The 16,338-nt window shown below is 44.6% G+C and overlaps 1 protein-coding gene across 1 annotated transcript in view; it reads left to right on the forward strand.

Annotated features, from left to right (window-relative positions):
• Nucleotides 1-16,338, forward strand: part of LOC146797410 (uncharacterized) — a 122,991-nt gene that overhangs the window by 78,273 nt on the left and 28,380 nt on the right. Inside the window, exon 3 of the mRNA XM_085627552.1 lies at nt 10,876-11,022. Coding sequence (XP_085483678.1) covers nt 10,876-11,022 — 147 coding nt within the window. The remainder of the gene's footprint in view (nt 1-10,875; nt 11,023-16,338) is intronic.

The raw sequence follows: 16,338 nt of genomic DNA on the forward strand, positions 1-16,338 counted from the left end.
TATTTCAGTAGCTGAGCTGTGCTGGCTAATAATGCTGCTTGCATTTTCGACCGAAGCGGTTTTGGGATTTTACTAACTAGAGCCAGCCAATTTAAGCTACCGAGGTGCTTGCATTTTATATATGACGTGTTTGTTTCGACGGGCGTCGGTTTGCGGAGGATCAACCCAGGCAGCTGTGACAGGGACATCTTAAGGAATTTGGGGGCACAGCGCCAAACGGATTTTGGGGGCCCCTGTTCAAAACAGTTTTGAATTTCTGATCCTGTTTCAGCTCTATTATGCCATCTTTGGCCAGGTCACTGAAAATGCACAGACTCACTCATCCAAATTCTAAATGTGTTTATTTCTAAAATTCAGGGACAGTGATGTGTGTTTTCAATATTGTAACACAGGAGCAACTCACTAATATTACTGCAAATAATCTCTTGAGATCCCCTACCATTTCCCATACATGTTTTGATCTAATAGAAAAATATTTATGGATGTTTGATGAAACCTAAACACGACATTTGTCTGCAAAGTGCCCGTAATAGACTCTCACACATCACCCACTTTAAAAATAAATTAAAGGTAAACTGTATTTAAAAGAATTTGTTTAAAAATTAGTCAAAGTCATCAGGGCAAGACTCAACAGAACTGGCTCTGTAAGGGGGCCACTTGAAAGGCTGGGGCCCTGGGCCAGAGCCCACTTTGCCCATGTGTTAAAACGTCTCTGAGCTGTGAGTGTCACCATGGCATGCACTGTGCTTTATACTACACCCAGAGTCCCACCTGCGGATGGGGCTGATGAAGATGACAGCACTGGCTGTAAATGTTGTTGGGACAGGCGCGGAGGTCTGGGTTACTCAGGAGCAGGAACTCAACCCACGAGACTGAGGCACACAGGGTCAGACAGGCCCCAGAGTCGGAGCTGCTCCCTCCCATCTCATCACAGGTCAGGACCCACCCCCACAGCCGCTTCCTGCCTGTCACCTGCTGGAGCCCCACTCGTTTCACCTCCCCGTCACTGAGAGCGCTGACACAGCTGGGTTAGGAGGACTCCAAACCGGGAACAACCAGGAAAGGTGATGCTGCTGCCAGCAGGAGGCCACTCCAGTCGAGGCTGCACTCCACTGTCTTTCCGGTCCTGCCCAGTTAGGAGTGGCCCACTGGCCAGTGGCTCTCCATGTCTAGACAGCGGTCTAGTTGTTTGCTCTAACCAGTGGGCCACTCCTACCGGGGCAGGGCGTGGAAGACAGTGGAGTGCAGCCTCAACAGGAGCAGCCTTGCACTGACGGGAGCATCGCCTTTCCTGGCTGTTCCCAGTTTGGACACCTCCTGTCCAAGCTGTGTCTGCACTCTGAGTGATGGTGGAGGCAAGCAAGTGGGGCCCCAGCAGCAGGTGAGAGGCGCGGAGCGGCTGCAGGGGTGGAATTTGGCAGACTTGTTCTGTAACTCCGCAGAATTCTGCGAAGTGAAACTCTGCAAGCTCCCCCCTCCCTTAATTAGGATCAGCTAGCAGCTGCAAAAAATGACACTAGCTCATAGTGTCAAGGTGATAAACATATTCAGGTTAGCATGAAAAAAGTGCAGCCGACCAAATAGTGGGGAAAAAATTCACTCTTGTCAGCCTCATGTCACTTTTCAGCATCTAGAAGCAAAAAGAGCTTACAAATACGCTGCTAAGGAAAATATATTACCTGAATGCAGAATGAAGCAGCCAGGACCAAGTTCGGCACAGGACAACCCCCCCCCCCCCCATCCCTCCCCCCCCAGCCAGGATGACCAGCCAGAGTCCCATGGGAAGAGGAAGAGAAAACAAAAGCAGAAACAGTCAGGAGAAGAATGAGAGCCTGATTGAGGAGGTGACAGAGCATCAACACCAGCCCTTCGTCACCTCCAAGGTTTCTTTGGTGCCCAAAAACGCTATTTGGCAGTCCATTGTCTACACGGTGAACTCTGTCGCAGAAGTCAAACCGACAGTGACGAACTCCAAGAAGCACTGGCATGATGCCAAGTGCAAAACTGAGCAGAAACTGGCGAGCAATTGACAAGCAGCATTGCAGACCGGAGGTGGCAGTCCAGTGTTCTTTGTTTGAATTGTTGTACCGCAAACTGTTTAGAGTTGAATTTCCATTGACAACTCGTGTACTGTGCACATTTTTTTATTTCGGCTATGAAAATGTCACACTCACATGTAATGCGGTTCATAAAATAACGCTAAGAGGTATTTCACCAGTATTTGTAAAATTTCTTTTAGCTGTTGCATGCCTGGCAACAGTCTATGGCTATGGCATGGGACACGTCTAGTGCATGTGGCTTTCAATTGGTAAGATGTCTTTGGTTCAGAATGTGTCGGGGCTCTTAGCATGCAAACTTTCACAGATGCATGCTGCACCATACTTCACAATTTTTGATTGGCAATGCATGCAATGGTACAAGTTACACTGTTTTTCTATATGTTGTATGTGTGACAATATATGTGGCAAGTACTTAGCCCATTCCAGTAAAGTATCTACCACTGTCATGGGGTTGAGACACACACGTCTGTCAACCAAGCATGTACTACTTTTGTCAAAGATTTGGGGACATGCATACATGGCAGAAACGCCAATAGGACACCACTTTTGTTTGTGTTCTTGTGGTGTTAAAAACATCCACATATTTAAAGGGTTGTGCAAAGCCAGTTCACCTTGATTTATGCCGCCTTGTTCATATTTGCCTTACCACAGCAGTCTGCTCTAGCGAAGGGGTGGGCAATTGGTGTTGGGTTGGACGTTCCACCTCAAGATCCATAGCTTTTGATGCTGCTACAGATTCACATATCTGGGGCTGTGTCAAATTTGACAGCTCTGATAGTGCGACTTTAGACTTTAGACAAGCAAGACTAGGAGACTTTTAGTTTAGTTCTCATGCATTTCAGCTCATTCCATGTGTGATGCATGCTGCAGAACACATGGACGAGGCAACTCCCGCTTCTTAATTATTTTTGTGCTGCAAGGTGTCCCTTCATGCACAGAATAAATCACCATGCAGCGCAGTCACCCTTGCTACAAGGCACAAATGTGCCGACACTGGCACTGCCCAGATTTGTTGGCACCAGCCCAAGGGCACGCACAGGAATGCACCATAAATATGGTACATACGCCTCATCCCTGTGTGTTCAGACAAAACAAAGCGCTGTGCGACCAATTTTTGGACAACACCAGCCTCGGACCTTTCATGATAGATTACCTCTAACATTTCTGATTGGGAATTTGCAGTTTCAATGTGTGAGGCATGGACATTAAAGTGGATGTATGTGACCCTGTGAGATGTTTTATGACACATGGTGATGCAGAAGTTATTAGATGCTAGGTTGCACAGAACCATTGAAGAAGTATCCTGCATTCACAGCAATGCAAGACACCTTGGGGCCAGTGTAGGCCATAACTTTGACAGTATTTGGTATTCATTCATTGTGTGTCTGCACTGGCAATAGCAGTGCAGATCTCCACCATGACACTCACGATATGCCCTTGGAGACGTTGTTGTTAGCTGCCAGGCTTATGTTGGCATCCAGGACAGTGGGAAGGATGCCTGTGATACACATGCCACTCTAGCGTGGTATGTTGAAAGGTTCCTGACACCAGTATGTGGAGGTCAGAGAGTAGCTTGGTCTGTGGAGGGATGTTGGTGCAGCGCTGGGAATGTGGGCTGCAGACCAGGTGCAATGTGGTTCAGGAGGCGGACAATGGACCCATTTTTAAGCATGTAATGGGCTATGACCTCCTCTTGCCAGAGGTGAATGCGGGTGATCCTCTGGCAGTAGATCTGCTCCCTGTCCTAGCACATTGTGCACACTCCCGCTTGTACGACCTGGAGTGTAAATAGTGCTGGTATTATGGAACTGTCCCGCATGTTGGAAGTCTAACTGTCCCAATGTATCATGTGTGCTCCTGATCTGAGTATTCCCTAGTGGCAGTGGTTGTTCCATCAATTACATGTTTGTGCATTCTAGATATGTCCAAAAATGATTGTAAACATGAGGAACATTAGTTACGCAGTAGACATTAAACACATTGCATTTGTGACTATGGCATGTGTCCACAGAACCATAGACACGCACACATGGCCTAATTGATGGTGACACGTTGTCAGCACACCTCCACGTGTGGCAGCTCAAGTGCTAGACTATGAAAGATGCTCAAGCTATCTGCACGCGCTTGCCCTCATCAATGCTATAATACCTGAGCGCCACCTGTCTCCAGCAACGAACCTCCTGGCTGGGCGTCTCTGCCCCCCTACGGTTTCTGGTTGTATGTCTCTACTTCTTCCATGGTAACCGATGGCTCCAGAGAGTCTCTGGCTTTCCGTGGGTCCCTATCTCCAGCTTCCTGTTGCTGACGTTTCAGTGGCACAATGTGCCACGGCATATTTACAAGGCCACGTAAAGCCACTTTACGTGGCTTTTCATGGTCTTGTAAATATATGCCCCTTTCACGTAGACCTCTGCATTAAAGGGGCATTCCATGGGTGTTGCTGTGGGTGTTACCATGCAACACCAATGGAATCTGAAACATTGCCAGATTTATGAGAAACCGTAAACCTGTGAATCCGCCAGAATCTAACACCACCCCTTATAGATACGGCGCATTCCTTCCCTTTTCTTTTGATGCACGGCATAGCAGCGAGATTCCTTGGAGCGCTGCCCTGTGCCAAAACCTCATAAACGAGGCCTCTATTATACAAGTGTGTTAGCATAATTTTTAAGACCAGGTATTTCCTAGCGGTAAGCAACTGCCGCTAATGTGACTTAGAGGCAGGGTTTTTTTTTAGCGACGTGCAAGGAAATTCTTGTAAATATTGCTTTGTGTGTTTTGCGGCAGATTTTTCACGGGAACGCCTACCTTGCATCTCATTTTTGGTAAGTCACGCTAAGTGAAGTGGCGCTGTGAAAAATTGACATTAATGCTTAAAAAATGCCACTAACTGGGCTTTGAGGCAACTTGTAATTATGGCAATGAAAACAAAGCCGCCGTAGCATCAAAAAACTATGCTACGGAGGCGTTAAATCCTTGTAAATGTGCCCATTAGTCTTTACAAATTATGTAAAAATGGGAGGTCATGATAATGTCTCATTCGCACCCGTGCCTCTGCTAGGAGAATGACAGAAGTGTGTTTGTTGCACAGATGGGAAGACTGTGCATCCAAGAAACCACATTACAGTTCTATGGCATTGCATATCACAGTCTCTGGACATTGTGCCAGTCAGTAACATTTATTGCATGTTTTTGAATACTTTTGAGTCCTTGCTGGACCATTTGCTCATCTGAGAAAAAATCACGCCTTGGCCTTTTTTGTTATTTAATTTTTTTCTTAAAAGATTACAGTGCTGGCATTATCAACAGAGGCATATGTAAAAAACAATAAAGTATAATCTATGAAAGATTATAAGCACTTACTAGGCATATATACATTTTCCAAATTTTGAGAAGACTCCCATCGTAGAACTGGATACCGAACATTTGTCTTTTGTGGCAAAATGTACTCTGTCCATATTCAGTGCCAGCGGTTGTTTATGCCCAGTGGGTTTTTGTGCTCAAGGGAAAGCAAGCTCTGAGGACAGATTATAGGCTGTGATGTGGAAACAGATGTGTGTCAGAGGTGCACCATCATTATGTCATCTCATATTACAGTGGATACCACTGTGTAAGCCCAACATGCTATTACTTGTACTTGTCTCTAGAGCACGCATTGCTGGAAGAGGAGGTAGAATAGTAGATTTAGCTAGATAAAATCATGCAGATCAGTGCAACAACTAAAGATGATGCAACATATAGTTGTGTTCAAAGGCACTCATATTCTTCACTTCCCCTGTCCATTATCCAGTAGGATCCTGCACTGATTAACGAGTGGCTCTACGCTCATATTCTTGATTTCACATGTGCATTATCCAGTAAGAGCCTGAACAGATCAGTGAGTGGATCTATACACATATTCTTCACTTCACCTGTGCCTTAGCCAGTAAGATCCTGCACTGATCACTGAGTGGATCTATACTCATATTCTTGACTTCACTTGTGCATTCTCCAATCACAGCGTGCACTGATCAGTGAGTGGATCTATGCTCACATTCTTGGCTTCACATGTGCATTATTCAATCACAGAATGCACTAATCAGCGAGTGGATCTAGACTCATATTCTTGACTTCACTTGTGCATTCTCCAATCACAGTGTGCACTGATCAGTGAGTGGATCTATGCTCACATTCTTGGCTTCACATGTGCATTATTCAATCACAGAATGCACTAATCAGCGAGTGGATCTAGACTCATATTCTTCACTTCCCCTGTCCATTATCCAGTAAGAGCCTGCACTGATCAGCAAGTTGATCTATACTCATACACTGATCAACAAGTTGGTCTATACACATATTCTTCACTTCACCTGTGCCTTATCCAGTAAGATCCTGCACTGATCAACGAGTGGCTCTACGCTCATATTCTCGATTTCTCATTTGCATTATCCAGTAAGAGCCTGAACAGATCAGCGAGTTGATCTATACACATGTTCTTCACTTCACATGTGTATTATTCAATCACGGAATGCACTGATCAGCGAGTAGATCTATACTCATATTATTCCCTTTACCTGTGCATTATTCAGTAAGATCCTGCACTGATCAGTGAGTGGATCTAAACTGATATTATTGACTTAACTTGTGCATTATCCAGTAAGGTCCTGCGCTGATCAGCGAGTGGCTCTACGCTCATATTCTTCACTTCACCTGTGCATTTTCCAGTGAGAGCCTGCACTGATCAGCGAGTCGAACTATACTCATGCTTTGATCAGCGAGTGGGTCTAAACTCATGTTCTTGACTTCATGTGTGCATTACCCAATCACAGGATGCACTGATCAGTGAGTGGATCTATACTCATATTCTTGACTTCACATGTGCATTATCCAATTACAGTATGCACTGATCAGCAAGTGGATCTGTATTCATATTCTTGATTTCACTTGTACCTTTTCGAATCGCAGTATGCACTGATCAATGAATAGACCTATCCTCATATTATTCCCTTCACCTGTGCATTATCCAGTGAGATCCTGCACTGATCAGTGAATGGATCTATACTCATATTCCTGACTTCACCTGTGGATTGTCAAGAAGTAGTAGTATGCACCGATCGAGAGTGGGTCTATGCTCATCTTCTTAACTTTACCTGTGCATTATCCAATCACAGTATGCACTGACCAGCGAGTGGATCTATACTCATATTCTTCACTTAACTTGTGCATTATCCTGTAAGAACCTGCACTGATCAGTGAGTTGATCTATATGATATTATTGACTTCAGCTGTGCATTATCCAGTAACAATATGCACTGATTAGTGAGTGGGTCTATGCTCATCTTCTTAACTTCACCTGTGCATTATTTAATCATAGTATGCACTGACCAGCAAGTGGATCTATTCTCATATTCTTAACTTCACCTGTGCATTATCCCATACCAGTATGCATGGATCAGCGAGTGGATCTATACTCATATACTTAACTTCAACTGTGCATTATCCAATCCAGTATGCACTGATCAGCAAGTGGATCTATACTCATATTCTTCACTTCACCTGTGCGTTAACCAGTAAGATGCTGCACGGATCAGTGAGTGGATCTACACTCATATGTTCCACTGCACATGTGCATTATCTAATTCTAGCACGCATTCTGCTGAAAAATTCTACTGCTTAGCCAACAGATCCCTCCAACCATAGACCTATTTCACTATTACCTGTCCTTGAAAAATATTAGAAAGGTTTATTAATAAACAACTTTCTACCTTTCTTGAAGCTAACTGCATCCTGGATATCTCACAATCAGGTTTTAAAGAGCTTCACTGGACAGAGACTGCGCTATTGGCTGTGTCAGATAATATCAGGCTCTCCCTCAATGTGGGAACTCCGGTCATGTTGGTACTGTTGGATTTATCAGCAGCATTTGACACAGTTTCCCACTCTATTCTTACCTGCAGACTGCACAAGGCAGGGCTATATGGTAGGGTGCTACATTGCCTCATGGACTTCCTTACCAATCGAACACAATAAGTCCGCTTAGACTTTTTCAAGTCGCAACTGATGCATGTTGGAAGTCATCTGGATGAGGAACAACTATCTCCAATTGAACAGCGACACGACAGAGATCATGCTTTTTGGTAAGGCTGCTGAGATATGGTCAGGTGACTGGTGGACCATACACTTTGGTATGGACCCTACACCTAAGCAGGTGGTAAATAAATCTTGGCATGAGGCTGGATCAATCTCTCACCATGAAAGATCACGTTGGGTCCACCTGTGGCACATTTTTGCTACGTTGAGGCCTCTAAAAAAAGCCCTGCCCTGGCTTCCTGATACTGCAAGGAAGACTCTGGTCCAGGCTCTTATCACCAGCTGCCTGGACTTCGGGAATGATTTGCTGACCTCGGGCAAATGATAGCCTGCTGTCAAAACTGCAGGTTGTTCAGAATACCACCGCTCAACCAATCTGTAACCTCCCTTCATGTTCGCCTTCTCAGCTCCTCAAAAAACGTCATTAGTTGCCTATTAGGAAGCGTGTTATTTTTAAACTCTGTTGTTTGACACACAACACCCTCTTTAAGACGCGGCCAGCTTATCTGTCATCCCTATTAAATTCTTATCTCCCTTCTAGATGCTCGAGATTGTCAGACAAAGCATTCACTCCTGCTTTAACTTCACTTCCCTCAAGAAGGGTCTTAAGACTTGGCTATTTTAGATTGTCGTAACCACACAAAGACAAACGGACCCCTACATTACTAGCCCTATCTTTGAGCTTATCGCACTTTGCTGTGTAGGTATTTCCTCAGTAAAAGGGCAAAAACTAACTGGCCACTTTCCACTTCCAATATTCCCTAATTCACACAAGTGTGCAAAAAATGGTTTGGGATCGCCTCACACACACCCCAGGTGTCAAGCTTCATCATCGGCCATCCCACATTCGCCAAAGAATCCTCTAAAGGCAAATGAGCCCTTTTTTTTGGGGCTATAGATCGTTCATCAGTAGGAAACTAAGGGGGGAAAAAGGAAATTAGTCCAATGAAAATTCCAGCCACCTACCAGCCAAACTGTTCTAATAATGTGGTAAAATATTTGAGATCTTCCCCATTCCTCTTGTGCAGCGCCGCGCTGAGATGCTCCTTCGGGAGCGATTCACACGATTCCAAGTGTCCAAATAATTAATAATAGTAATAATAATTATAATAATAATCAGTGAGTGGATCTATTGTGTAGAGTACACTAGATTTTAGAGGCAATAGGTGCCTTATTGAGGGCTGGGTGTAAATGTATTGTGATTGACATATCAAGGGTGCAATTGGTAGTAGTTCACAACTATATTGCAAACTACCAAACATTGGCTGTCATTGCAAAAATGTCTCATGCCTGCTTAGGTGTGGGAGAAAATGCTACAATGGAACTCAGGCAAGGAGCCAGAGAAAAATACATTCTTATAATTGCAGAACTAAATATTTGGTAGATTTTCAGGAAGGCTTACTAATGACGTTTGGACGAAGAAGGCATTAGAATGTAGGCATGCAGGCGTTATGTGAGCATGGCCAGATATTTATCATAATTTTAAAATTCCAGACACCACAAAGTGTACTCTGCTTTGGTGTAATCCAGGATTTCTAGAGATGTTTTTCACACATGACTACTGCCCCTTTGAACAAAACTACATTACAATGTTAATGTCCCTTCAAGCAACTACAAACATCAATTTCAATTTCCCACAAAGCTTTATTTTTTAAATGTCTTCATGTCAAAGACAAATGGGAAGATGCAGCGGATCATCGAGATCTCTCTCAATACTCGTTAGAGCCAATCGACAGCTACTGAAGAGGCAGTATAGTGTAGCGGGCAGTTCAGACTCTTAATATATCTTTTACTCATTCTGATCTCGAAAGCATGGATTGCTAGTTCAGAAAGCAAATATATGTTAAGCACACAATATCAATTATATGCATCCCTTTTGATTGTTCATTTCAAACAATGTTAAAGAACATTCAACATGGAGGTCAGTCTAAAATAATCTTTACTAATTCTCATACACAATGATACTGCTGATTGCAATTCTAGCCCTTTTTGTCCATTCAAGTAGGACATAATCATTTCTGGCAATGGATTACAGAGAGCTCTACAAAGGTCTTGTGTTGAAATTGATATTGCGCGGTCGCTTTGAAGATTTAGTTAACTAATAGCTTTATAATATACATAAAGGTAATGATATTTGGAATCGTATGAACATTTTCTTCATGTAATGTCCTACTCTAAAATAATTATTAATAAATGGATGAATTAATGTGCAAATAGTTTAGAAAATTTGGAAAGCAATACTCATGATTTATTTAATCTAAATATCAAATTGGCTTGCTCTTTCACTTGTTTTTCTATTTTTGTCTTTACTTCAAACTCTTATTTTCATTTTCCCTTCCTTCCATTATCATGTAGCCCTTGCACTATTTGCAGTTGGTAAATACTTATCCGGTAAAGAGAGAGGCAAAAAGATTGGAAATGCTTGAGCTGGTAAAGCAGTTCAAGATGCCTCAAAATGTGCTTTCTGGCAGAATTTCAATGATGCACCCCCTCTGCAATCTAAACTATGTTGATTCCTACTGTGATGCTACAGACAAGCTAAAACATGATGCTAAGAGACACCCAAGGTGCTTCCTATGAGTTAGATGTAGTAAATGAAGTGTTAGCAGAGTCAGTTCCATAATCTGTTTGTGTATTTGATAATCCTCATCTACTCTGCTTCACTATCAGTCCTGGGAGCACATATATTACTAAAACTAGCACTGATTTCACATACTTACTATCTAATGTTGCTGTTCTTTGAAAGGTTACCTAGGCACCCACAGTCTACCAGTGCCCAAGTGGAGGATGCTTCAGAAGACAATGTCAACAAGATGTTTGTAAGTGAACAGCTTCAACAGAATCGACAGAATACACCACGATCAAAACGCTGCCTAGAGATCACATCTATTAGGTTGGTCACTTACCACATTTGTCAATAAGATTTTCACATGTTAATCAGCCAGTAATACTTTTGCAAACCCAGAAAATATAATGTGCTTGTTTCCAGTTCCATGGTGCTAAAGATACTCTACTTCTATCACGCAAGGCAACTGCTGTTGTCTGTTCTCCAACAGGATATACAGACTGTCAAAAATTAGTTTTGCTACGAGGCTCCTTGACAAAATGGTTTATCATGGTATACAACCGCTCTGGGTGTTGGGATATCCAAAGATATTGGAGAATACGCCTCACTCACTAATAGTGACATGCTTCATCATAGGCGTCTTTCCACACCCAGGTAAGATGGTACTACCTGGGCGGACTCAACCAAAGATGTTATGGGAGTTCTTATATAAAATATTAACTGGTTATGCAGGGAACCAGATGGATGATATTAAAAATACCTCCAGGTCTGCCCAATGATCCTCAAAGTACGGCCCGCTTGCGGCCCTTATGACCTTTACATGCGGCCCCCTTGGTGAACAACAGCACAAGCTGCTGTTTAGTTGTTGAGCACTACTATTCAGATTTTTTTTTTAAATAAAGGGGCAAGCATTTATTAACCTGCAAAGAAATGCTTGCTTGTTTATTTACCATGTTTTTAGACCTTCTTACACAATCTCTGACCCACCCAAACCCCCTACTGCCACCCTGATGGCATCAGTGTGGCCCTCGGTCACACCACAGACCATACTTGGGGGCCCCTGGGGAAATGTTCGTGAGTACCCATGCTCTACACAGACCTTTTCACCCATATTAACATATTAACTTAGTATAAATATTGCACGTTAAGATCCCTAATGAGGAAGGCTTTTTTGTGAACCATGGTGACATGAGTTGTGGAAGGATGCTGGTGGCTGCTAACCGGATTTCAGTGCCCTTCATCTACTTATTTTAATCCCCAGAAACTATATTTGTTTCTTTTTATCGTTTTTTTCTGAGTGTATTCTGGTGCTTTAATTTGTGCTGGTACCCTGTGTTTACTTTAGAACACTGGAAATCCCTCAAACAGTTCAATGTGTACATGGTTGGCACCTGGCTTAATTCTGCTCTACAGATTAAGACCGCCTTCCCCAGGATTATCAACATATTCACATTGATCATCAGCCTAAACAGGAGCCAGAGTAGCAGCTATAGTCCATAACTTTATCTGATTTGCCTTAAGCCAACAACCTGATCACCAGCCTTTAAACAGTTACTCATAACTTTCTCCTGGTTCTCTACCACATCCTTGAGCATTGCTAACCAGGTCACCTCCTTCCACAGCCATCTTTCCACCACATCCTTCCTGGCACTTGTACTTGGCCCTTGATTATCATAATTCTTGAAGAGCTCCCTCCTGGGCGACCTCCCACAGAAAATCAGCATGTCTACCAAAACTCACCTCTATCACTAGTCTCTGACACACATCTGCTACTTCTGTGTGTTCAGTGACATGCCTTCACAGCTTCATAAGGAGGATGTGGCTGCCTTCATCTGCACTACAATGAAAACCATATTCAAGTAAAGCCCCTGAAAGACACTAAAGTTTCTAAACCATGGGACAATGGTAGTCTCAACACAGCAAGACACAACTTGAGACTAGCACCGAATCAGCAATGGCACACATTGTGGGCAATGCTCCAAACAATTCTGGATCAGAACCAAGCTTGTCTCTTAGTCTACCTTCCCGATCCGCCTACTAGACTGTCCGCCTGATCAATTTAGATGATCGTGGGTCTATGGATGATAGGCTGCCCAAGTGCTACAGTCTCTGCCAGAATTTTCCTCCTGCATTTACGGCCTCATAGGCAAAAGCAGCTGTAGGAGAGAGGCTGAGTGGTAATGCAATATTAAATGAACATCAACATCACCTGATAAATCAATTATAACTAATTATTAAGCAGATTGAGAATATTTAATCACATTGAACATATAATGCATTATCTTCAAACATAGCACATCAATCACGCGGATTTCTGCATAGGTGCCCCAGAAAGGGAAAGGGAGGAATAGGTGCATCAATGTGCAAAAGTGAGGGTGAGTGATGGAGGGCGGCAGTGAACAGTGTGTACATGAAAAACGCATAAAAAGGCCTAACCAGCCTTAGACAAGGCTAAATTATTTACAAGAACAGAATGTCAAAACAGGACAGGGTGAATCTATCACTGTTGTCCACATTAAATACAGAGAACACAGAGCTGTCGACGTTTCGACCCAGGGTGGGTGTAGGCAATTTCACTCCATACAAGAGGGTCTTCATCAGGATCATAGGGGCACCCTTGGTATACAATAACATGCTCTTTCAAATTCAAGCGCTGGCTGACTAAACTAAGTTACGGCAATCGTTGGTGTGAAAGCAAAGCTTATAGAGCTCAGCCAATGTCTTAGTTTATGCTACACCACATTGAATGAGAATGGAAGTAATGACACCCGGGGAGACCCGCACCCATCACACCCCCTTCCTACGCCACTAGCTGATGCCATACGGGTTACATGCTGCGGGCCTGGAAGCTGGGGTCTCTTGGGGAAGCAATGAAGAAAAAGCATTTGGGCTACCGCCAGGTGGGCATATGGTGGGCCCTGGGGCCATAAAAAACTGAAAAAAATTAATTCAGACCCGTCACCAACGGGGTATGTAGCTGGCCCTAGGGGCAATTGAAAAAAGGAATCAGAGCCCCCTGCCCATGGGACATGCGGCGGGCCCTGGGGGCTATTTAAAGAAATAGCTCAATTTGGGCTCACCACTAGTGGGGCATGTGGCTGACCCTTGAGAGCCTTAGAAAAATAGCAGAATTTGGGTGCACCACCTGTGGTGTATATGCCGGCCCTGGTGGCAATTAAGTAAAAGAGATGGCCCTGGGGGGAGGGGGCTGTATTAGAAAAAAACAGAATTCGTGCCTGCCACCTGTGATATATGCAGTAGGACCTGGGAGGCATTTAAAAAAGAATGCAGAATTTGGGCCTTCTGCATATGGGTAAGCAGTGGGCTCTGAAGGGAATAAAACAAAATCAAAAATTGGGCCTGTCGCTCGTGGGGCATGTGGAAGATCCTGGGGGCATTCAAGAAAACATAATTTGTGATCCCTGTCCATGGGACATGAGGCAGACTTAGGAGACATAATAAAATACAGCATATTGGGCCCTCATTCACCACCCACACCACAGGAACATGCAGTGGACCCCAAGACCAACACCACTCTCTCCAATCAGTTTGTATGTCAGCCCACTTTGGATGCTGAGTCACCATCACCCACCCTTAGCAGCAGTGCCCCTTCAGCCCACCAGCCTGCAGCGAGCCCCCAGACACCCGACCGACACCCAAAGCACCAGTGCCTCCTCTACCTCACCACCACTAATACGTAAGTAGGGCCTCAATAACCCCTCCTTAACTCAAAGCACTAGTGACACACCCACATCTCCACCACCCAAAAGGTCCCCAACCTTGCCATCCTACACTGCCCCTCCACCACAACTCTATCCTCTCTACCTTCACCCCCTTGGCCTGCCACCATGCAACCAATGCACTGCCACCTACCCTAGCACCCTCACCCACAAAACACTGCTGAATGCCCCATACACTGCCCAGTATACCACCCTCTTCTCTGGCACTGTATTTCAAAGAGCACTGCCCCCTTGCCCTGTCACCCCACAATCGAATCATTAGGATGGGGGCATTGGTGCCTTGGTAGAGAGAGGAGTAACTGGGATCCACTGCGGGCCCAACTTACCTTTGGGTGGAGGAGGGTGTAAGGGGCACTGGTACTTTGGTTGGGGTGACTGAAAACTACTTTTGGGTGGTGTCGTGGTGGAGGGGGCACTGGTGCTTTGGGTGGGAGGGAGATGAATGGGGGCTGGCTGCAGGTCCAACTAATGTTTTGGTTTTGTGGGAGAATGAGTGAGTAGAGGCAGTGTTCAGTGAAGTAGCAGTGTTTCAGGGATGGATTGCATTGTTTTGTGGGGAGGGTGACAGGGAAAGTGGCTAATCTTTGTAATTCTTTTGTAGAGTACAAGGGGCAGATTTACAATCCCCTTGTGACACATTTGCGCCACTGTTGCTTCACTTTTGTGACGCAGCGGCGGTGTAAAAAATGCAGCCAATTTATAACGTGACGCATCTAGGGAGATGTGTCATGTAAAGACCTGCGTCACATTATCCCCGAATCAGGTATAATATATGCAGGGTGGGCGTTCCCATGTAGGAAAGCCTCGTAAAAGTGACGCAGTGAAATCTACAAGATTTCACTGCGTCACTTCTAGGACGCCACTGCGTCAAAACCTTACACCTGCTTGAAGCAGGCGTAAGGTTTTGACTTTTCCTCCAACAGATGAATCATAATTTCTGACGCATCTGTCAATCCTTGCGCCATGGTGCGCCGTATTGTAAATACAGTGCATCCATAGTGGCACAAGGGTTTCTCAGGGTGGCGCAGGGAAAGTGGCGCATCTCTACAGATGTGTCACTTTCTTGTAAACCTGCCCCCTAGAGGGAAGAATCAGCCGGTTCTGGAGCTGTTTGGCAGGCTGGTAACTACACAATGGGGCGGATTTACAAGAAAACATTTCTCCTCGTTGCGCCTTGCTACGCTACCCCTGGGGGTGTTTTGACTGATTTCCAGGTTAGGATTGCTCATAAATCTGGAAATGCACCAGTGGACATGGGTGTTGCGTGGGAACACCCACAGCAACACCCATATCACACCCCTAATATGCAAAGTGCTGCGTGAAATGGGGCGATATTTATGAGCACACGTAAAGCCATGCAGGGTGGCTTTACGTGTGCTTGAAAATTTCACACAGCAAGTTGCGCCGCCGTTGCGTCACGCAATGTGATGCACCGGCGGCGCAAGGGGCTCATTAAAAAGCCCCAGAATGTTTTATTTGCAGTGACCTTATCACAGGGAGGCCATTGGATACAGACCTACCTAGCAGACAAAGTGCTCCTCCCGCAAAGCAACCATAGGAACTAGTGCATGGGGTTGTGAGGGCGCTCACACTTTACTTTGCCCTTAAGGACGTCATTTAATTTTCACATAGACAATGGTGCATACATGTTCAAAGTACATACTACTGTGTTCCAAAAATCTATAGTCCAGATCAATACATATCACCTGCTTGGACCACATCACAAACTTGTTGGGGGGGAATCTGCAAGCCTTTTGTAGAGCTGAATACTTTCACTCAAATCTTCTACTGGCTGGTAGCAGAAGTCAAAGACCCCTGCAACACCTCGTGGAGGAACGTAGAGCGAAATCGCGAATGGTACCTGAACCTTGCTCCACCCTATGGAATGCTTGCTCTAGTTCCA

Source organism: Triturus cristatus, chromosome 9 (genome assembly GCF_964204655.1).
Source record: "Triturus cristatus chromosome 9, aTriCri1.1, whole genome shotgun sequence".
NCBI lineage: Eukaryota > Metazoa > Chordata > Amphibia > Caudata > Salamandridae > Triturus > Triturus cristatus.